The 24,632-nt window shown below is 39.4% G+C and overlaps 1 protein-coding gene across 2 annotated transcripts in view; it reads right to left on the bottom strand.

Annotated features, from left to right (window-relative positions):
• The window catches only part of epb41l4a (erythrocyte membrane protein band 4.1 like 4A), a 523,500-nt gene extending 499,166 nt beyond the window's left edge, over nt 1-24,334 (bottom strand). For both annotated transcript variants that reach the window (XM_028804831.2, XM_028804832.2), the window contains exons 1-2: nt 23,771-24,334; nt 21,004-21,362 (exon numbers count right to left, since the gene is read on the bottom strand). In XM_028804831.2, the coding sequence (XP_028660664.1) occupies nt 21,004-21,102 (99 nt within the window). In that variant the 5' untranslated portion in view covers nt 21,103-21,362; nt 23,771-24,334. The remainder of the gene's footprint in view (nt 1-21,003; nt 21,363-23,770) is intronic.
• Nucleotides 24,335-24,632: the final 298 nt, after the last annotated feature.

Raw genomic sequence — 24,632 nt, 5'->3', positions numbered from 1 at the left:
TTTCCCCAATCACAATAATACAATCTTCCCTTCCTTCCATCTTTCCTTCCATCCATCCATCCATTATCCAACCTGCTATATCCTAATTACAGGGTCACGAGGGTCTGCTGGAGCCAATCCCAGCCAACAAAAGGCGCATGGCAGGAAACAAACCCTGGGCAGGGAGCCAGCCCACCACAGGGTGCACGCACACACCCACACACCAAGCACACACTAGGGGCAAATTAGAATCGCCAATGCACCTAACTTGCATGTCTTTGGACGGTGGGAGGAATTCGGAGTACTCCTTCCTTCCTTTTCTAATCTTTCTTTTACTACTCCAGGCAAGTGGTGTGGAAGTGAATGGAAGTGGCTCCTTTAATGCTGGACCCAATAGCACTTCTGGTAACAGAACAATACAAGCAGGAAGCACTCCTTGCTCATGCAGGAGCCTTGAAATGTAGGGACAACCCACCCTTGCAGATCCCACTGATGGCACCCATGGAAACCCAGAAGCACACCCTCCTGGCACTGAAACTTTCAGCATGCCCTGTGGGCGCCGGAATGGGCATAAAGGCCGAGGAATGTCACCACCCAGCATGTTAATGGAGCATGCAGTCTTGAGAGGTTGTCTCCCACCATCCATCTGTTTTCCAAGTGACCCTGCCATGCAAGGGGATGGGGGTTCATAGGTTGATCTTTTCCTTTGACCATGTGATCCTCAAGCTGTAATTCCACCATTTTCCTTAAGTAGTTACAGTAGACACTCTGTTCAGCACATCCATGTTAAACAACATAATAGGAACATGACTAATTATGCAATTATTAAATATCTTGTGAGATAACTAGCATTGCATGCAGTCCACTTAGCATTCAGTCCATTTACAATCTTATGCTCAAATACTGTCATTGTCCTGCCATACAATAAACATTCAGATAAGGTGGTTTACATATTTGTTTTCAAAGTAAAGAAAGCTCCAGACACAGCACCAACAGGACAGTAAGGCTGGGCAATATACCGGAAAATTACCGATTAGAAGCTCTCACCAGATTAATTTTGCTCCTGTTGGTATTTTCAGTAAATACTCGTTCCTGCTTTGTGCTTTCAGCATCTGTCACCCTAAAAAACGACAACATCCAGCCCCACTCACCTCACTTCCGCCTTGTCCAGTCTTTGCTCTTCATTCAAAATGAAAGCAGCATACCAAGCATGAAACAACACAAGCACTTATACTGAACCCCAGTCGGGGAAATACAAACAAAGACGACCTGGTATCTAAATATGATGCAACATCGACTGTCAAATCTTGGCTTTAATAAAAGGAATACTGAACAAAAAGATGTCAAACGTAAACTATTGCTGTGACAGACAGCAGCACAAGCATCTTCTTTTGTCAGTTGAAGACACAATCAAGACATGGAATACTAAGAGTGTAAACAAGAGACACTGCACTCACTCGAGAAACTGTCAAGCACACTCATGGCTGAAGTGATTTCGTAAAGCAGCAGTCTTTACAAAAGCATTCACTACTACCACTCAGTATCCAAAAGATTCACGCAGATAGAACGGTATACCTAATGCCATTGCACACTTCATTTTGAAAGTTCACAAGACATGTAAGACATTTATTTTCTGTTTTTTGATGGTAAATCAGGAAACCTCAACTTGACATTTATTGTAAAACATTTTAAAACTTTTTGAACAAACTGCATATTATGTCCATCATAATATTGTTGAATATTTATAAGATATAAGATAATAACCCAGCTCCATTTTGAAGCCACTCCCAAGCTGAATGAGGTGGGTTGGTGTCAGGAAAGGCATCCAGCTGTAAAATTACGGTTAGGCTTAGGGTTAGGGTTACCGAAACCTCGAATTGAGAAGTCTAGTAAAAAAAAAACAGCAACCTCATAAAAAAATGAGAATTGCTACAGAAGAAGAAGATTTATACAATGAAAGATATATTTTGTAGATACCTCATGGGTATGTTCAGTGGAAAGAAGTTTTAATTTAAAAAGAAAAGTCTTGAACTTTACTAAAAATAAATAAATAAATAAAAAATTAAAAAGCACCAGCTATGCACACAAGCAAGTAAGAATTTCAGTGGACTCTGTGCATGTCACAATAATGACCTTATCAACATAAATTTACTTTGCATTTCATGAATATTTAATTGTGCTCTGTGTATTATGTTACAATGTTCCATAAATGTTAAATAAATATCATTGTTTGTATTTCTGCAAATCATGACACTAAAATGAGATGCCTGCAGCTTTAATAGTTTTCGATATTTAAATCATAATCTTTTGGGTCTTCTTCTATCTATAGTCTTCTATTTGAGTGCCATGACAACAATAACAGCAACAACATTTATTTATATAGCACATTTTCATACAAATATTGTAGCTCAAAGTGCTTTGCATGATGAAGAAAGAGAAAAAAGACAAAACATATAAGAATTAAAATTAGGAAACACTAATTAACATAGAGTAAAAAAAAGGTCCGATGGCCAATGAGGACAGAAAAAACAAAAAACAACTTAGCACTGTTAAAAAGGTGGTATTTTAGAATTAGGATAGTTAAAAAAATATATTAATTCATTGCTTTTGTTTTAAATGCGTTAAATTTTTGAGATAGTCATTTGAGATCATATTGCCCAGCCCTACAGGAAAGTATGCCATATAGTACCTGATGGAAGAGATTCCACAAAGGACACTGTTCTCTGCTAAGGCACCACAAGAGGCCATCAAACTCCAATGAGGAACTTGGTAGTCTGTATATCTGAAGACATTCATATTTATCTCTAATTTAGTTTTACAACACATTTCAAGAAATCTGGTAGAATTTTGCAGTTGGCACACATTTCCTGAAAATTATTTTTTATATCTCGCTTGCCATCCCCTGGTGCTTTGCCCGCGTAGAAGTGAAACAGAACAGCGAGGAGGGCCCTGCCTGGCTCCCTACTCCTGACGTCATGCTTCCCCCTCCACTCGGCCCGCAGCCTCTGTCTCGGATAAGCACAAATATATCGCTCCTGGAAGCGAACTGTGATACTTAGCATGATGAGAGAAGTCGCAAAATCAACCAGAATGTTCAAGTAAATTAAATTATCTCAAACTGTTAATTCGTACTCTCGTTCACTAGCTAAGTGGATGTAAGATACGCCCCAAGGCTGGCGCTGGCCCCGCCCCCTGCCCTCTGGCCACTGTGTCTCTCTCTGATTCACGCAAATAGATTGGAACCAGAAGCGAACTATGATACATAGCACGATGAGAGAGGTCACAAAATCTAAATCCGTTAAGAAGTTCTCTCGTGAAAAGCGGACAGACATTCAGAGAGATAGATGTTGGATTTTATATATATGGAGATATAATATTCGTTCAAAAGTACTCACACATACCTCAAAGCAACTAAGGACACACACATTAGAGAAAAATAAGCACAATCTTATCTTTTAATTAGAACACTAGAGGGTTGTGCACCCCTAGCTACATATGGCGGTCCAACCACTCCCCCTCGGTAGGTGGCCTCACCCGCTATCGGTCCATGGGAATATACTAATATGGTGAAAACTCTGGCCTCATAGATTTATTTATAGTTATAGCAGATGCTAAAACTAGTGTAAATTGTTGTCTATGCAAGGTGAATGGTAATCTACTGAAGTATCGCCAGTATCTAACTTAATATGCAGAAGGAATTTGACTTCACCTGCATGATCACCAGTCATGATTTTGTCAGCAATTGAATGTTTATGCAGTTTTACAGTTTGTAAGCGTGCACCATTACATAGGCTTTATTTGTCAGCTGCTAACACACAACTGAACTACTACTGTTCATAGCAGAGTGGATGTATATAAGGTATTTTACTTGACGTATGTGTGTTAAATTGGTTGTATTGACATGAGAGTATCATTGTTGTATTCTCCCAATGAAGACAAAAAATTTTGATATATAGGTGTATACTATATGATGTACGGTTTTGAAGAAAAATGAGCGTTGCATGAAAATAGCACATGAAAACGTTGCATGATTTCACTAATCTTTTTATATATGGTGACGCGTGTGTCACTGTCCTGCATGCGAGAGAAGACCCTGAGTCCAAAGGTTTCAAGAAAACCAACTTTACTCCAATCAAAACAGGAACAGTCAGGGTATTTATTCAGAAGGGAGCTACCACTTCAATACACTCAGACTCTGCAAACGAGCAGGGATGGGGCCAGATCAGTGACCGGGTTAGAATGTTCCACACATTGCCCATCGGGCGACAGACCTGTTATGTGGGGAAGTTGTGAACTTGCAGTTGCCTCGGTGGTGCTGTGAACCTGCTAGTGCCTCAGTGACGGACAACAACCCTCAATAGACGCGTCAACCTGCGTTTTGGCATGCAGCACCATTGGGGAGGGTCTCAAAAGAGCTCAAAAATTTCAAAATATGATAAGTAGATTAGAACATTAGAACAATCTGGACGAGAACAGGCAACTCAGCCAAACAAAACTTGTTCCTACCCAGTTAATTCTTCATAATTTTTCTAATGCTTAATGGTAGTTTATCTTGAGAAAAACAGTTGTGAAGACACCACATCAACACTTGTCAAACCTGAGTCTCTGCTACATAAGAACAGAGGTGTCATTCCCATCTGAGGCTCAGGATCTGTCTCTCCAACTGTGTCCAGGTGGCCTGATTGGGAGAAAACGTCCCATGGCTGGATGGCCTAATGACCTCCAATAGACAGCTCTCAGACGTTAACTCATCAAAACATAACAGACAGCAGCAACATGGTATTGTAATTGCCCCCTTTTATTACTTTGTGCACATATCATTTGCAATTTGTGCCCAAAACGTGATCCAGCTCCATATATGCAACTCATAATCAGAAATTCTGGTAATTTCTAGGCATGCGGTTTCAATCTTTTCACTTTCTTTTGTAGACATTTACATTTCAAAGAGCCTTCTTCTAACCCTCCTATTCTGTCTTATTTTGAAGAACTAGCTAAAATACTATTATAAGTGTGTGCAAAAGAAAGGTAAATCTATGCCTAAAATATAGAAATACCTCATTAAAAAAATCATATGTATGTCTGCATAACCATTAAAAGAATAAATCACATGAATGTACTAACTACTGATTATATTTCCTGCCCTCTGCGTCTGTTTGATACCAGACGTTTTCTCTCCACCCAGATCAAATTTCATCAGCTTTTCTGCAGTAAGTCAAATGTTAAAGAGTGCTTGCTGATCAGAAAAAAAGCAAAGAGTTGGTTTAACTTAGAATGAGTAACAAAAAGAAAACGAACACGAGTAAAGTTGACAGAGACAGATGGAAAATCACATACAACAGCTCCATAACAAGGGACAAACATCCATGCAATTGAAGACAGAATTCCTGACCAATAAATGAGGGAGAGAGGCAGATCTACACCTCAAACACAGAATAGTGTTGGAATTACATCTTTCCTGTTGACATTCAATGCAGACTTTTCAGGAAGTAACTGTTAATAATATTTTAGCAAGATAAGATAATGAACATGTGAATTATGAGGATTGTTTTCTTGTTTCCATGGATGTTTTTCACATTGTTTGATGTTGTCCACAACTGCTCACCAGAAAGTTCTGTTGCATTTGAATTTCAATGTTTAATTTCTGCACAAAAACATGAGTAACATATAAAAAACATCTATCAATTTTGTTAGTCCAATGGTTAGATCAGATGGCCATGGAGCACAGAAAAAAATGAAAAGAAAAAAAAAACTCCAGTTAAGCCAGAGAATAGAAACAAAATTTGCAAGGATTCCATGGTCGAAAGACCACCCAGCCCCTACTAAGCGTTCTACCTAACATAAATGTTCTTAAGTGTTTCCTGATTGTTTTTAATAATAATAATAATAATACATTTTATTTATACAAGGTGCCTTTCAGGGAACTCAAGGACACCGAACAAACAATAAATAAATAATTAAATTTTAGGCTTCATCTTAGAGAATTCAAACACGGTGGGTCTCTCAGGGCTGTGTTAACACGCAGTGAACCCGGGTCTCCTAACTGCGAGGCAGCAGTGCTACCACTACGCCACCATGCCACCCTGGCAGATGAAGAACCTTTATAAAATAAAAATATTTATTTTACACAAAAAATGCGCTGCAACATAGTAGAAGATACATAGACACACAGAAACTAAATCATCAACAAAAATGAAAATAAAACTAATCAAAAATGAACAAAAAAGACATAACAGAGGAATCTGAAAAGCTCAGAACAGCACAAAAAGCACAGGAGGATTTTTCCTTCTAAAAATAGCTAATCTGGTGGCAAAGAAGTCCCAATACAAAAACCCAGAGAATGGTCAAAAACAGAGCAAAGAGTCTTAAAATCCAGATACTCCACAAAGCACAATAATAATAATGCCCACAAGAAATTTCCAACACCAGTGCATACAATGTACAGCAAGGGACTGTGGATTTTCCTCAGCCTTTACAGGGCTTAGAGCAGCCTCTTTGACAGTGATAGGCAATAATGGTGAACCACCCGCAAAATGCATGGAACATAGTAGAATATACATAGACATACAGAAACTAAATGATGAGCAAAAATGAAAATAAAACTAATCAAAAATGAACAAAAAAGACATCCATCCATCCATTATCCAACCCGCTATATCCTAACTACAGGGTCACAGGGGTCTGCTGGAGCCAATCCCAGCCAACACAAGGCGCAAGGCAGGAAAGAAACCCCAGGCAGGGGTTTCCCTAAAGTCGCACTCGCTCATTTATATTTACGTTAATGGTGGGTGTGATCTGTGAATCATTGATGAGTACATGAAGTAGTGTCTTGACAATTGTCCAATCGTATTAGATTAAAAAAAAAAAAAAACTGAAACGTATGCTAATTCAATGCCAATAAATGTGGGAGCACCCAGGGCGTAGAGAGCTGAGTGCCTGGAAAAATATGAAAGCAACCAATTAAAGAGTTGCCTAAAATCACCTGCTTGTCAAAAGGTCAAGGACTTACATACACTCTCATTTGGCTGGTGCCCTTTACTCAGGAAATATGGGTATTCACACATAAATTAAAGAAATATTAAGTTGGAACTCATTTTTAACAGATGTTGACATGTGCTGACACCAGGCATGCAAATAAACACATTTATTTCATGATTATTTCACAATACTTAATTAACTTAAGTACAGTTTTTAAAATATATGGGGGAGTAGCACCCCAGCACCCTACTTTACAAACCACCACTGCTTCCAAAATTATAACATTCTCCCCACTTGAAGTTACACTGGGGGAATCACCATGTCCATCACATATTCAATTCAAGCTAATACTAGTTTATGTAAATGATAGTGGAGTAACTATTTGATGGTGTTGTCACAAGGAGGGCACACCAAAGCCCCAAACCCTTGTCACAATTGCTACAAGCACATTCTCTGGTTAAAATAAAGTCTTTTATTGAACAAATACATTTTTACAAGGCTTCTCTTTAACTAGTTCTTCTGTTTTTTTCTCTATTATTTTCTCCTCCACACCACCCAGGTGAGCTTTGCTCGACTGCTCTCCCGACTCTGACTCCCCTGGAAAAGGTGAAGCACTCCTTATTATCCTGGACCCTGGAGTACTTCCGTTGCAACAAGACTGTCCCTTGGAAGCAATTTTGGCACATTTGGAAACTCCCCCTGTCAGGGCAGCCTGCCTGCAGTGGCTACAGGTTTTCATCCTAACCCTTTTCCTAATCAGTGAGTAGTTTTCACTGCTAATTGCTCCTTTTCCCTTCATTTCAATGGCCCTGTTTTTAAGGAGTCAGTCCTCTGAATTGATTCCTTTCTTCATTAAATGACAGCCAAACAGAAATGAGATGTGAAACAAGCCATCAGATGACCAGCTAAACTGAGATTTCAAACTCCAACCAATTTCACTCCAAACAGTCTCTTAACGAGAAGCTGATTCTTGCTGTTAATTAAGCCCGTTATTTAATTCAATGGCTTGTTGCTGCTCTCATTCTGCCACAGCAGACATTTCCAAATCTGGTGATTTTTCTGTTTTTTCTAAGACCATTTTCAAAATGTTTTGGTGACCTGAGAGATCAACCTTACTGAGACCTTCACCTTTATTTATTTTCAGATATTGTGTGATGGGCATGGGTGAGCTGGTCATATGGTGGCTTGTTTGATGTCTCATTATTGTTTGGCTACTAATTAAGGAAAAAGAGACAAGGGGCCTGAGTCAAGTTAATTAAAACTAAAGCAAAAGAAGTTAATTAGCAGTAAAAACGGCTCACTAATGAAGAAGATGGTTAGAATGAAAACATGCAGTCACTGCGGAACCTCGAGGACCAGAGTTCGACACCTGTGCTCTAGTGGATCTAAACAGGACCCCACGAACCCCAACACGGCTGCCCACTACAACTACAACTCCTAAGCAGTTCTGTGAGCGTCTAAATGGGAATCACACCAAAGGGATGCTGCCACCCAGTATACTAAAGGAATACTTGCCTTTATGAGGCAGTGTCCATCCGTCTTTGTACTTCATAGGCCTACCAGCAGAGAAAGACACAATTAACCAACCTGGCCAGGATACCCATTTGTCCACATGTTCCTTTACCAATATTTTAAAGCTGCTCTTACTATTAGTATTTATACATTTTACATTCTATCACAGAAAAAGGCACAATATTGTTCACTTGAATAATGGAGGCTCTTTTAATAACAAGCCGCTGAGTGGGATTTCTGTTTTTGTGGTGGCATTGAATAGGTATCAAGTATTGTAAAATTTCACTAGTACTGTTATTGAATGCAAAAATTCTAGTATAGTGACACCACTATTGTTAACTGACCATTCAAATTAGAAAATCAGTCAATTGTTGGAGCAATAGATGGATGAACAGATGGATGACTGTATGACTTGTCAAAGCTACCGTTAACTCCTGAAAATCAGGTTTAAAACAAAATAGTTAGTTAGCCAGCTTCTGTCTTCTTGGATGCTGCGTCTCCACTTGTTATAAAGCTTCCTCCACTTTTCTCTATCCTGTGCCACTTCTTCCATGTTTCTTCCCCTTGCACCTCTGTCTCTCTATCACCATATCCGTCCACCTCTTTCTTGGCCTTCCTGAATATGACATTAAATTGCTCCCAGTGTAGAGGATGGTTGCTGCCACTGGAACTACACCAGAAAACCCCAACGGCAGACGAAACAACAAAAATAAAATAAAAGTTAAAAATCAGGGAAACATAAACAGACAGGATTTTTTTTATCTTTCATAGTTTCTCCTGAAAGCATTTGATGAAAGGAGGAAAGCAACTCTTGATGGCATGCCACTCTCACTGACACTTGGCAAACTGGCATGCACCAATTAATCCAACGCATACATCTTTACAATGTGGGAGAAATTAAAAAGCTTAGAGGCAAAAAAAAAAAAAAAACAAAACAGGTGGATCAGATCCACAGAGAGAGTGCCTGCGGCAGGACGTAAACCCACTTCCATGAAACTGTGAGCCAGCAGCATGAACCACAATGCCAGTATCAGAGCTTTCCTAACTTGGAAAAAATCTTTACTAGGGCCTTCATAAGGAATTCAGTGGCTAACACTGCTGCCTTACAGCTCCAGAATAACAAGTTTAATTCCCAGTCTCGGGCTCCTCATGTCCATGTGGGTTTTTATTTCTTTTTACCAAGCAGCCCAAGACATGCAAGGTACTGTAAGTTAATGAGTGACTTCAAAATGGCTTGAAGTTGGCAAGTTTGTCCTGTGATTGACTGGCTCCCAATATAAATCCGATTTCTTGCCTTGTGTTACTGCTTTCATTTCTCTGTTATTTTATGTTATATAAAATGCTTTTTACACCTACTTGAATTTCTTCCAGTTGCTACTTCAGTCTCTTCATCACTGACAAAAACATAAGCCAAGGCATCTATTCAAGGTTCAATCCTCTTTCAGCCATCTTTTACAAAATGATCCATTTGCGCTCAAAAGAACTTTCAAAGTGAATGTAAAGTGCTCTTTTGAGTTTGCAGTAGAAGTGGCGCATGCAAATGACATTATAATTTCTTGAATTTCTTTCCCAATGAAAATTAATTATCCCACAAAAACTCCTCTGCATTCAGACATTTGCCTGCAGATCTGCATTTGCAACTTGCAAGACTGCTGTGCAAAACTTGGGTTGACTAAATGCTAATCTTATTAAAACACTTAATGAGTTTCCATCTCAGTATCATATTGACTTGCTTAAATTAATTAGCAACATAACAGGGAATACCACGTGTGTAACCGAAGCTGCTATTCCCCCGAGGGCCTTGAGTGGTTGGGCTCATCCGCATGCATTACAGACCATTTTCAACTGCACTTCACTCAAGTTAAACATAATTCCCCAAAAGAAAATCTTGGGAACTCCAAAAGACTTCTCTTGTCCTTTAAGTGTAAATCCTGGACCTCTAATCCCTAAGGAGTACAACACTTTGTACTGAGCTAGGATGCCGAAAAACAACAAGTATGATATGGGACACATTTTTCTATTATCATTCACTTTCACAATGGAGCAGCAATAAATATCAAATTAATCGCTTATCAACTTTCTGTAACCATTTATTCCAATACAAGTTTGCAGTGGGTGTAAGCTTGTGTGGCTAGTAATCCTGTATGTGATACACGTCCACCACTGGGAACATTCACTCATACAAGGCCAGTTTGCAATTGCTATACACATGCTTTTTGGATGCAGGAGGAAACCAAATTCATCAGATAAATGTCCATGGGGACACATGACGAGTGTACAGACTCCACTCTGACAGTGAAAAGGCCAGGATTTAAACCCAGCAATCCAGACCTTTGCACTACAGTGTGACTACATGCTGTTCAGCCACAGATGAAAGCTCTGAAGGCCACAAGGGCAAAAAAATGGAAAACACAGTGAAGAACAAACAAGTAAGGAGTTGAAAAAACTTTTATAAAAGAACACGATATAAAATGTCACACAAACTTGTAGTCGGAGAAATATGAAACTCTAATTCAAAAGACAGATAGATAGATAGATAGATAGATAGATAGATAGATAGATAGATAGATAGATAGATAGATAGATAGATAGATAGATAGATAGATAGATAGATAGATAGATAGATAGATAGATAGACATTTTATTGATCCAGTGGGAAATTTAAAAAAAATTCTAAGTGCAAAGTCAAAATCTTAAGATCAAAAGGAAGAGCAAAACTAAGGAAATTTAAAACCGCCTGTCAAAAAAGATTTTATTGCTTTACTTTGCAAATGTATTGTGTTATTTTTCAACGAAACTACATGCTGCTGCTGGTAAAATTGTATTTCGATTGTCTTGTAATGCATAGTGAGGGAGAGATTAAGCATGTGAGTAGCGTGCAATCAAGTAACAAGAACTGAATAAAATTTATAGGTATACATTTAGTTTTAATCAGGTTACAGTTTAGTAAGTTTAGTTCAGATGGTAGCAAAGAGCTAGCATTCCTGTCTCATAGCATCAGGGTCTGCATGGAGTTTGCATGTTGTCCCCATGCAGTGGTAAACTGATTGACATCAGTGGGTGTGCTTACATTTAGATGATTATCAGCTTTAATACTGAATACTGGAAATGTGTTAGTAATATTTATTCATTACCAAAAATCGTTTAGCCCTTTATGTGCTGTGAAGTAAAGAACATCCATCCCCAAGCCAAACACATGTAGGATTAAATGTACAGTAGATACCTATAACTTTTGTTCAGTTCTTGTCACTTGAGTGCACACTATGAGCGTGCTTTATGTCTCCTCAACAGCTGTCATTTGATAACTGAAGAATGCACACGTGTGGTGTTACGAACAGCAGCAGGCAATACCTCTGTGAAATGCTGCAATGATTATTGTGAAATAATGCAACATGTATGGTGAAATGATGCAATTCTTTTGCAAAACAATGCAAAAATCAATGTGAAATACCACAATACTTTATGAAACAGCACGAAAAAAAATCTTTTTGAGCGGTGGAAATAAATTTCCAAACAAAACAGCTCTAGCGATCACATTTTACCCACAATCCCTTGAGCAACCTAACCTGCAATTCCTTCATCCTGGGTATGAAGTTAATCTGCATCCAGCCTGCAAGCAGGTAGTCCAATTTACCAGGAAAACTTGAGGGTTGGTGGCAGGATTGGCACTCCAGCCACTGTAAAAAAACCTCACACTGTTCCAGTGTGGTGCTGAGGTGTCATGTGAATTTCCCCTTGGGGATTAATAAAGTATCTATCTATCTATCTATCTCAGGTCTCAATCCAGGTGGTTCATTGTATGATGGGTGCGGCAACACGCTATCAGCGCATGTGCCCAACCTCTCTCTCTCTCTCTCTCTCTCTCTGTCTCTATGATCCCCACTAAGACATCCAGGAGTGTGTCCCTGGCAATGGGGCAACTGCCTCCTACCAACCAGAAACAAAATGGCAGTGCCCACAAAAATCCAAAATGGCGTTGCAGCAAAATTAAATTGTAAGTCTTTGGACAAAATGAAACTATTAAATGAAAGTGAAAGCAAAACCAGGGAGCAAGAAAAAAATTACAAGAGTTTAAAGACAAATTTATTGAACAAAATAAAAAAATTCATGATAAATGTATTCTGCTCAAAATAATTCATGTTAAAAAAATAAAAGAAAATCCCTAAAACTACTATATTTGATGTACATGCAAACTGTGGTGTTTTGTCTACCAAGGCATACAATGTGGTTAATATGAAAATAAGCATTCTCCATAAAACAGTACACTGGACATGTTTGAACAACCAACAGATTAAAAATAGATTATGGACAAGTAACAGTCACATAATCATTGTGGAATTAAGGCCGGGATATACTTAACACTACATGACGCATGAGCCTGAGAAAGCTGCTATGCAAGCAGTGTACTGAATATACTTGCATGCGTACTTTAAGTAAATCTGGAGGATTCCACCAGGTGTCAGTGTAAGAAATTATCACAGCAAGAAAACAACATCCGGTTTTGCTGTATTGAGAGTTGAGGGAAGAAACATGTTAAAAATAAAAATTATTTGCATTCTGATTCTGATGCTGTTACAAAGGTGCAAAAAAAAAAAAAGATGGCAACAGCAACACAGAATGTCTAGACAGTGTGTCATACATTTAAATGTATTGCATCATTACGATGGGAAATATGCGACACTTGTACTGCATATGTGAGAAATGGATGAAGAAAAGCTCCACGAAGATATTCACATGTCAGCATTTAAGTTTGATAAATTTGCTTCACTGCATCAAACCATTCATCAAACACTGAAGCACACACACTTATCCTGTTGGAACTGCAAACCTGCCATCACATGTTGATAGTAAACAACAATACTATCATCAGGTACCAAAACTTGAACACACATGCCACCCATATTTTTGCTGGTACTGAAACGCATGCATACTCTACATTAATTTCTAATGACATGCTAAGAGAACGCGTCAAAAGAACGATAGAAATGCATGGCAGCCATGATGTGTGTGTGTATACATTCTGAGCGCGAAGTATAAACCAGCCCTAAGACTACGTCCACACTACTAAATTTTCATTTAAAAACAGAATTTTTAAATGAAAAAAGTCTCCACCCACGCTGGTGTTTTTACAATGTTTATGAAAGTATCTCTGTCCACACTAAAAGGATTGAAAAGATATATGATGTAGATGTTTTCCTGCACTGGACATGCATGCGACAGTGGTAAAATCCTAAAAGGGGTGATAACACTGCCATGGGATTTATTGCAAAACTGTAGCGACTGGTAAATAATTTGCCCTTTGTGTATGTATGCAGCATTCAAACTGAACAAGAGGCAATTTAGATTTACACTGGTAAGCAACGCAGCAAACACCATTGATACCAACTCTTTGTGTTTGCTATGTTGGAATATGGTTATCTTTCATAAAGGGTGACCAACCGGATAAGGGCTATCTAATAAGCACAAACAATTCAGAGCCCGACTAGAATCCGACTTTTTGTAAGTATACATTTTAACGTGTCCACATTGCAACGACATGCGCATGTTTTCAGAAGTATAAAGGTCTGGAGACTCCATTTTTGGGGATTGAAAATACTGGGGTAGTGTGAATGAAAGGCAAAAATAAAGACTAATGGGTGCATTTTTAAATGATAATGTAGTAGTGTGGACATTGCCTAAGAATAACAGAAAAAATAAAGTGAAAATCAACGGAAGGCACACACAAGCCGAGACATATAATGATGAGAGGGTGTGCTTTGCAGGATTTGAATCTCCACATGAGGCACACTGAGCTGAAGTGAAATTGCCAATGCTACAAAACAAAAAAGTTTTAAAGTAACCTGAAAGTCACATTGCTAATCTTTAGACGCAGCATCTGCAAGAGTTCAAACTAAATTTCTAATAAAATGACTTTTATGGCACAATATATAGGAGAAATAAAAGCAAGAAATCATGCATTTCACCACATCTGTAGACAGTATATAAATAAGAGTTAGCAGTTACAGAGCATATGGGACCCTTTTGTCTATACAACGCACCTCACTTACTCCAATTCACTGTCAAACAGAACCAGGGCTTACCCCAGCAACATCAGACATACGACAGGAAACAATCTTTGACAGTGAGCCAATGCATCAACAGGTCACTTGTACTTATAGGGCTCCAATACAGCTGCCATTTTCATAGTGTATAACATGTCCAGCTGGGAAGACAGATCCTTTAGACAATTTTACTGCAAGGTGAAATGGAGAGAAAGAGGTGCAGTGTTCTGGCCTAATCTCTCAAAGCTTGGGGTCATTCTGACCAGAACAGCACCCCACTGCTGGCTATCTCCCTAACTTTAAGAATTAAATTGCTTTTAAACTGAAAAACAGAGTGTAGCACACTGGTTAGCACCGCTACCTCACAGGTCTAGTGTCCTGTCCCGCCATGTTGACTTTACTTATCCCCTCAATGTCTATGTGAGGTTTTTCTCCAGGTATTCCAATTTGTCTCCCACATCCTAAAGACATGGGTATTAGCTTAACTGGCAATTCTGAATTGGCACAATATGAACCAACACCCTGAGCAGGAATGGTTCCTGCCTTGTGCCCACTGCTGCTAAAATAGACTCTGGCCCTCCACAACTCTAAATTGGACAAAGCAGGTTTAAGTATGTTAAGTTATAAAACAGAACAAAATGACCAACAGTCCTACCACATATAGTGCTGTGCCACATTCCAGTGCTGAGTAAAGACATATTTATTTATGAATTATTGAACGCCAAATATGTAATGCCATCACATTTCAACACAACTCCATTTCATAAAATGGGACAGGTCTGTGAAGCATCTTAAGCAACTCATTGCAAAATTTTACAATTTTAATATTTTTGAGTCTGATGATGGGTGTCACTTTAAAAGATGCTTTAAGAAGCTGCATTTGATCATTTTGTCTAAACAGTCAGCTACGGAGTTAACATATTCTATAGAAGCCACAAGTTTTCAATCTCTCCAGTCAAATGAATAGTTCTGCTACTTGCTATCATTTCCTGGCACTAGAAAACCAAACTCCTCTTTTTTATAAGATGAAAACCTTTAAAAAGAAAGGTGGTCGGGCTTCATTCTGTGAGGAAGCACAACTGTAAGGTGCCCCCCAGGCACTACTTAATGCAATGAGCAGCAGTCCGGCATAAATATCCCCTGCAGGGAATAAGGATTATTGAACTGCTCCATCTGAGGACTGGATTAAGATCCTCTTGAGGTAAGGTGTGGTGGCAAACAGAAGCTTAATCACTTGCTCATAAACTCCGCTTGACACCTGCCTCCTTCAATGGCAGGGCCACATAAAAGGTACTAAAGCAGGCCAATAAATTAGGAGATTAGTAAAACAGCAGCCATGTCAGGGATTTGCTGAGGAGGGGAGAAATACACACATAAACTCGGTCATTATTGCAAGATAAGTCTTGCAAAAAACTGCACATTCCTTCTCCGGGCCTCAGTTTACTCTATAAAAGTCAACGTGTTTCTATGGCTACTAAACCTTATCTGGGTCTGGTATTTGCCCATACCTCGCAACATCTTCAAATGCCTCAGAGCTGAAAATAGCACAGTCTTGGATGTGGACATTCATGGTTTGCACTTCCAAACAATACAAAAAAAAAATCATAATTTCCATTTTATTGTACCAATCTAATGTCATCTGAGATTGTATGCAACACAAACAAACTAACATTCAGCTATATACATGGGTGGGGTCTGATTAGAGTGGGTAGCGTTGCTCCTTCATGATCCTCGTTCTAACTCAACCCATTCTCATCATGTTTTTAGGGGTCTTCAACGATTTGTCACATTCAAAAGACACACACTTAAATTTGACTCAACTGATCCAATGGAAGCGGACCTGATTTTGTGCAGAGTCACACGTATTCTTGAGTTAGTTCAGGGGTTGTGGACATTTTTAATAGTACATGCTCCAGAGTACTGTGACCCTGCACTGGAAACAGTAAATTCAGAATATGGATTTATGAGAAGATGCATATGGATTAAAATAAATAAGAGCTGAACAACTGACAGAAGATCTCACACCGAACATTTTGTCACATCAGTAGTGCTTTGTACTCTCTAAAAATGTCCTGTGATTTAAGACTTTGGTGATTGGGGGACAATGTGCTAAAAAGCTATTTTTTTGTTTCCACTGTTGTTTTAACACGATAGGTAAAAATAATAACCTTTATTTTAAAAGCACTTTTAACAAAGTGTGGCATAAAAAGGAGAAAACAACCATATACTGTACATTAAATTAATATAAAACCACAATTACGAAGAAGATTAAATTGAAAAGTTTTTAAAAGTGTTAGAATTATCAGTAGATTGTCAGATAAATAGTTCCAGAGCTTTGAGCCATAATAGCTTAATGCTGAGCCCCAAAATTTGAACTTTGTCCTAGGAGTAAACAGCAGGGTACTCTTAGATAACCTAAGCACCTGGGCAGGGACAGAGAAGATGATCCTGTCCTTGAGATAGGGACAAGTCAGGCCATACACATTCAATTCTAATCAACAAGACATGAAGGAATGAATAAGCTTCTCACAGTCAGCCCTTGTAGTAAAGTTGCACACTTTAGAAATATTATGTTGATGAAAACACAAAGTGAGGTATAGGTATCACACATGAAGGACAAGTATAGGTGAGTGATAAGAGCATAAGTAATCTGACAAACCAGGGGGGACCATTTAGTTCATCAAGCTCTTCTGTTTAGCTAATAGTTAAGCTGTCCCAATATCTCAAAGGTTCTTAAATGTTGTCAAGGCTTCTGCTTTATCTACATTTAGTTTGTTCCAGAGTCCCACAACTCTCTGCATAAAGAAGTGCTTCCTGGTTTCAGTCCTAAATAAACTTCCCCTTAATTTCCACTGAAGTTCCTGAGTATGAGATTCACCCTTAAGCTGAAAGAATGTAGCTGGATCTATTTTATTAATGCCTTTGAGGATTTTTAAGACGTGGATTAGGTTCTCATCCCGTCTCCTCTGCACGACACTAACCAGGTTTCATTTTTTGAGTCTGTCGAAGTAGGACATGTCCTTAAGGGATGCACTTGGTTTCTGCTCCAGCTGCGTGGCTCAATAGTTTCTAAGACTCCACCAACTCTCTGTGTTAAAAGACTATTTCCTGGCTTCAGTCTTAAATGCACTTCCCCTTAATGTTCACTGGTATTCTCAAGAATGTGACTCACCATTTAGGCAAAGCAATTCAGCTGAATCTCCTTTAATTATTCCTTTCAGAATTTTGAAGACCTGGATTAGGTTCCCATACAGCCTTCTCTAAAATTCTCTGAGATTATCAGAATAGGACACATCTTTAAATTGTTAGATGCATCTGGTCTCTCTCCTCTGCATAGCTTCCAAGTGCTGCTATGTTCTCATTGTAGGATGGTGACCATCTGAGAAATCTGACATACAAGAGGAGACCATTCAGTCCAAGCTCATTGGTTTAGCTAATAGCTAAACTGCCCAAACATCTCCTCCAGATACAGTAAGTGTTGTCAAGGTTTTCTTCTTGGTAAAACCAACTGCTTGGTAGTTTTCTAGATTCCATCAACTCTTTGTGCAAAGTAGGGTATCCTGCCTTCAGCCTTAAATACACTGCCCCTTAACTACCACTAAAGTCCTCAAGTATGTGATATGTCATTTAGTGAAAAAAAATCAGCTAAATCTAATTCAATAATGTCTTTGAAAATTTTGAAGTCTGGGGTTAGGTCCCCGAACAGCCTCCACTGGTTTAATGTAGTTTAAAGTGCTGCTATGTCTATTTTTTACTATGGTGATCAGAACTACACATCAATACAGTGGAACCTCGGTTCACAACCATAATTTGTTCCAAAACTCTGGTCGTAACCCGATTTGGTCGTGAACCGAAGCAATTTCCCCCATAGGATTGTATGTAAATACAATTAATCCATTCCAGACCATATGAACTGTATGCAAATATGTATATTTTTAAGTTTTTAAGCACAAATATAGTTAATTATGCCATAGAATGCACAGCATAATAGTAAACTAAATGTAAAAACATTGAATAACACTGAGAAAACCTTGAATAACAGAGAAAACTAACACTGCAAGAGTACGTGCTATAGCGCTACGAACTGCGGATGTGTGTGCTATAGCCCCGGAATCAGCCTAGTCACTCTTCCCTGGGCTTTCTCTAGCACTGCTATGTTTTTTTTGTAGCCCAGAAACCTAAACTGTACACAGTACTCTAGGTGAGGACTCACCAATGCTTCATAAATCTTAAACATAACCTCCAATGTCTTGTACTCCGCACATTGTGCTAAACAACTTAACATTCTGTTAGCCTTCTTAATGGATGTTGACAATGATGTGTCCCATACGACTCCTAAGTCCTTCTCAAAAGTACTGAGAATTCAAATCTAACATGTATTCTTTCTGCATACAAAAGTTTACATTTACTTACAATAAATTTCATCTGCCACAAATCTGTCCAAGCCTGTATGCTGTCCAAGTCCCTCAGTAATGATTCAATCAATTCCAGATTATCTGCCAGTCCACCTATCTTAGTATCATCTCTAAACTTAACCAGCTTGTTGTTTACATTTCTATCCAATCATTTATATATATTAAAACAGCAGCAGCCCTACCACTGACTCATGTGGGGCTCCACTCTTAACATCACCCAATTCTGATTGGGTTCCTTGCACCGTCACCCTCTGCTTCCTGTGTTTTAGCATATTCTCCATCCATTTAAAAAAACATCACCCTGAACTCACACATCTTTTACTTTGATGCCCATCCTATCATGAGAAACCTTATCGAATGCTTCCTGAAAATCAACAGAAATAATTTCATACTCAACTCTGATTGTATCCTTTTCATACGTCCATACAGAATTCCAGCATGTGAGTAAAACAGGACCTCACTTATTTGAATCCATGCTGGCTGTTCAGTAAAACTCCTGTTCTTGTCATGTGTTGCTCAGTCTTCTTCTTACTAATTAATTCCATCAAATTACCCTGATGCTTGTTAAGCTTGCTGGCCCATAGTTACTTAGGTGTGCCTGATCACCTTCTTCATATAATGGAGTAATATTTGGAATTTTCCAGTCCTTATGAATTTCCCCTGTGTGCAATGACTTTCTAAAAATGTGTGTCAAGGTTTTATATACAGTATGTACCTACTAACTTCCTTAAGCATTCAAGGATAAATGTTAACTGGTCCCGGTGGTTTGTTTATTTTCAGCCTATCTATATTACTAAATGAAGGTTGTAATATATGTAATATATATGTAATATATGTAATATATGCATGGGTGCCAGATGCAAGAAGCAAGCCGTGCCGAAAACACACGCGCACAGCGCCTCAGCGCCACAGTGTCAAACCCAGCGGCTTCCCAGAGTCAGTAGGTGGCGACCAAACAACACAACACAACCTGTAAACTAAACTTGAGGTAAAATGTGCACGCCAGGTTGTATATATGTACGGATGCCAGAGGTCAGAAGCAAGCCGTGCACAATACAACCGCCACCCGAATGCGAACGCGCACACCACTGCATATACAACCTTCGTTTAGTAATGTAGATCTCCAAGCCCGGATCCACCGCCATGGTCACTTCAGCACGCGAATCAGCCACCGTCAGTAAACGACTTCTAGCTAACGACACAGCCATAGAAAAACAAAAACGTTGACTGCATGGATAAAAACAATGCAAGAAGGTGCCTACAACGCGCTTCTGAAACACCAGAACCAAAGGAGTCACAGCTCCAAAAAGAAACAACTTTAGTACAAATATATTTATTTAATTAAATGAAAACTTTCCCAGGATGCACCCACCCTCCATGACTTTTCATCCCTCCAAAGATCGGAGGGAACAGAAAGTGATTGCCATTCTTGGATTTGCGATTCTTTCGAGAATCTGGGGTTTACTGGTTTAATCTAAACAGTACTTCTCTCTCTGTAATTTCCAAATCACTCAGTACCACCTTAGTACTCCCTGTTACTTCAACTTTGTCACATGTAAAGAATTCAACAAAAATGGAGAGACTGCATCTCTCCACAGCCCTAAATTGGATTAAGCAAGTGTGAAAATGGATGGGCCACAAAGCAAGTAGGTGATTTTATATTTAAGTAAATGAACCAAATTATACCAAAAAATGTCATACAGACCTTGTAGTAAATGTAGGAATGCCAGATGCTTTCTGAAACAAGATTAAGCTTTAAATAATGTAAATGATGCATAAATCCACCCATTCAAAAGAAATTACAGATTCCATTAAACCCATGAAAACTACAAAGTGGGCACGGTGTACAGAAAAAGAAAACTTCACAGCTGGGAGTTTGTTGGCTGAGAGAACCAACAGGTTGGTATAAAATGCTGACAATTTAAGCAAATGTCAATCCTGTCTTTTGAGGCCAAGACATTGAAAAATGAGCTTCTAGGGCACGAAATGAAAGTGAGGATTTGTCAAGCATCTATTGAATAACAGCTGATTGATCAATCATGGAAGCATTTACAGAAGGCATGACTAAATGACTCGCTTACCTTAATCCCCTGCTGTTGGGTTGTCAGTGTCAATTTGGTCTCATCCAGAAGCAGAACTTCACAGTAAAATTCCTCCTGAGCAGCACAGAAACACCCCATTTCTTCTATCCAAAATTCCGCAGAATGCACAAGCAGCAATTCAGGTGCAGGATAAAAAACAAAAGTGAACAAGTTTGTGAATCCAAAAGTCCAGTGAAACACACCAGTGAGTCAGAAAGAAAGAACGTGAGCACAGTAGATCAGATGCAAGTATTCATCACAATGGCAGAGAATAAATTCAAAGTTGTTTCCTCAAGTCAGGAGGGCAAAATCTGAGCACTGCGACTCTCCTCTGTAAGGTTCAGCAGGTATCCACAGACCTGTAAAAAAGAAAAATCATAAAACTTAATACGACCTTATACTGAGGTATTGAAGAATTGCTGAGGTGGCCTTTAAGCCATGAATTTATTAGTTCATATCCTACTGCTGCCTCGCTGTATGATCCTTCAAAATTGACTCCTGAGTTTAAATTGTGAGTATATATATAGCATTACTTGTCTAACACATTTATCCAAGGCAACCTGCAACACATAAGAGATTCAATTGGTTACATTTCTTTTGTTTTTTCAATTGGAGCATGGGCAGGTGAAGTGACATACTCATGGTCACACAGTGTCAACAGCAGCATATAAGCCCATCACCTCAGGAACTGAGATTCAAAGCTTTAACCACAACATTAGACAGCGTGTCTATTCTTTCTTTACTAACTATGGACTGGCACACTATGGAACACTGGTTGCTCAAGACTAAGTCATGCATATTGCACACTAAAATGTAATATCTGAACATCCCAAGGAGCCAAGAGCATGTGCATCTGATGAATCCTGCACTGTGCGGCAATATCCTTTCATCGTAATTCCATGCCCACATCCCCATTGGCACTGTTTATGTCCCATCAAAAAGCCCTGGCTCATGTCACAGTGCTCTTGTCTTCTGCTTATGCCAACTACAGACATTGCATACAACAGAAACATAACTTTGACTGCTCCATTAGCAACTCCACTGAGGAAGCACCTGCTTCCACAACCATCAGTGTACCGTTGTTTAAGTGAATTATTCAATCCTTTAGGCCATTCATTTCTTAAGATGTATTATGCAAGAAATGTACTGTATGCTGCAATGGAGTTCTGCATAAAAGGTGCTATTTAAATCAAATACAGATTGTTCTAAAGATTGCAACTAATGTATTATTTAAAATGGTTCTCTATACATGGTTATTGATATTCACAGTCACAAAGGGTCTACAGCATGTCCAGACTGCCCTTATTGCAAGGCTGGAATCAACCCTGTATGGTGTACCTGTCCTTCACAGTGCACATCCTTGGAACAAGATTTACGGTTTATCATCTATCATCCAAACCTACTGTGAAAAACAGAAGAAAATGGAAGCAAAAAATAAAAAATACACATGGACAGCGTTACAAGGTTTGACCCGAGAACTTCAGCTGTAAGGCAGCAGCACTAAACAGCTAACCACTATACCACCATCATACCTTTAGGTAATGCTGTAACGATAAGTGTAACCTACTGGTTGATAGATAGATAGATAGATAGATAGATAGATAGATAGATAGATAGATAGATAGATAGATAGATAGATAGATAGATAGATAGATAGATAGATAGATAGATAGATAGTTCCTCCTACCTGTCCTAATATTTTTGATCAGCAAATCACTGTCCTTTAAGTGGATGATTATACAACCTACCAAGGAGGAGAAACAAACTGAAGAAAACAGACATTACATATTCTGACGCATTCCTTTAACATGGTATCTTAAGGTACCGCCAATGATAAATGCATTGATACGCTGTTGGATTGTGTTTACAGTAAAATTTTATCTATTCATCAATAAACGTCTATGTGATAGCGTTTAAAGTTAAATAAAGTAAGAATGCAAAGTGCAGGTCTAGGGGGCTTGAAAAATCAATGGGAATTCCCTGCATTCAATGACGTGTTTGCTCGCGCTCGATGTTTTATTACTGGAAGTTCAGGGGCAGCTCTAAAAACGACTCCCATTAAAACTGAAAAAGAAATCGTGTACCTTGCATTATCAGTTTACTTTGGGACAAAGCAAAGTACATGACGCTGCAAGACGATGTCTGGGTGGAAAAAGTCGCAATCAGTATACTGTAGCATCTTTGACAATGAGAAGTGCTCTAAAGCAGCTCGTCTGCCTCGAAATACAGCGTAGAACACTTCTCCACAAAAAAAACAGAATACACTTGATAATCTGCAGAAATGGAGGACACAGTCTTCTCAACATTAAGGCACATCCAATATTCACTAAAACTAAACAAAAACACACCCACGTGTTAGTGCGTATGCTTCCGGCGGAGCGGCACAGTGTTACAACTAGTTTTGGGTGGTGATGTGCTAATGATATTGGCAGACAACCCCACAAACGCGTCTCTAACACTACTGTGGTGTCCGATTTAGTGATCGCTCCCGGTTATCAGCGCAGCGCCTTCTTATCTGTGGTTAGAATGAAAATGGGCTGAACTTAATGACCCAACACAAAAAGTGAGAAGAAGGTGACAGTGCCGTGAAGAATCTCTGTGCTTTTGTAAACCGCCAGAGCTGTGACAAACTCCTGACCAAGACTGGTGACTTTGTAAAGCAAGTACCGGCAAACCTTTGCGACGCCGTCTCGCGCTTCACAGCCGATACTCTGCTCACTTTTTAAAGCTGCCAGCTGTCAGCGCTAGCTGCCCTCCTGCGGCTTACCTGTCTCTTGTCACTGCCCCCGTGGTATCCCTTTGTCTTTTGGGATTTCTCTGTTCTTTTTGCGCGTTCCTTTTTCTCTTCAATTATTCACTACGGGTGCACATTCACAAAGAGCTGCAACTTTGTTCCGACTTCAGAATAAATGAAAAAAGAGCTTGAGTGCCAGGCAGGTATCTCCTCGTCTGATCACCCTCCTTACTGTCCACAGGGTTCAGGCAGAGTCAGGACGTGCCCCCTTTCTAGACTACTCGTTGAGCCTCCAGATTGCCGACCGGCACGGCGTCACTGGGCGATGAGCTGCTCTAAAGAGCGGCGGTGTCGCTCACGAGCTCCTCATTCAGCCCCGAGGGATCGCGTCACACTTTTGTGCACATGGCTGTCTTCAATGCTCCTGTCACCCCTAACTCCCGTTGAATGCACCCCGCTCAGTTGCAATGCTCGGTGCTCTTCTCCGGCCGGCAGGTAGAACACACGCCGTGTCACTTCAGAAGAATGAAGCCGAAAGCGCGTGCCCGCGATCGCAGTCAGTTTGCTCGCTCCCTGCCTGCTCAAGTAGCTGTATCCATCTCCCCGGTGACGGCCTAGCGATAAGACCCCGCCCAGAAACTAGGAAATCGGACTGAAACTCGACTGCTACCTGGCGGTCTTAACAAAGAACACAACTCATGCTTTTAATTTAGCGCATTGGTAATAAGCAGTATATTTACATTTAAGTAGCATAAAGGAGTTTGATTACACATGCATGGGCTGTCTAGCTTTTAGTTTATTTATCTGAGCTGGCCAGATATTGGAAATTAGTGAGTGACTGCAATTAAAATACAGATATGTTTGGATTTCACTTATATATCATAAGAACTTAAAG

This window comes from Erpetoichthys calabaricus, chromosome 7, assembly GCF_900747795.2.
Source record: "Erpetoichthys calabaricus chromosome 7, fErpCal1.3, whole genome shotgun sequence".
In the NCBI taxonomy this organism is placed as follows: Eukaryota; Metazoa; Chordata; class Cladistia; order Polypteriformes; family Polypteridae; genus Erpetoichthys; species Erpetoichthys calabaricus.
Note: the sequence above shows the minus strand (reverse complement) of the source record. Positions and strands in the feature narration are given on the sequence as shown.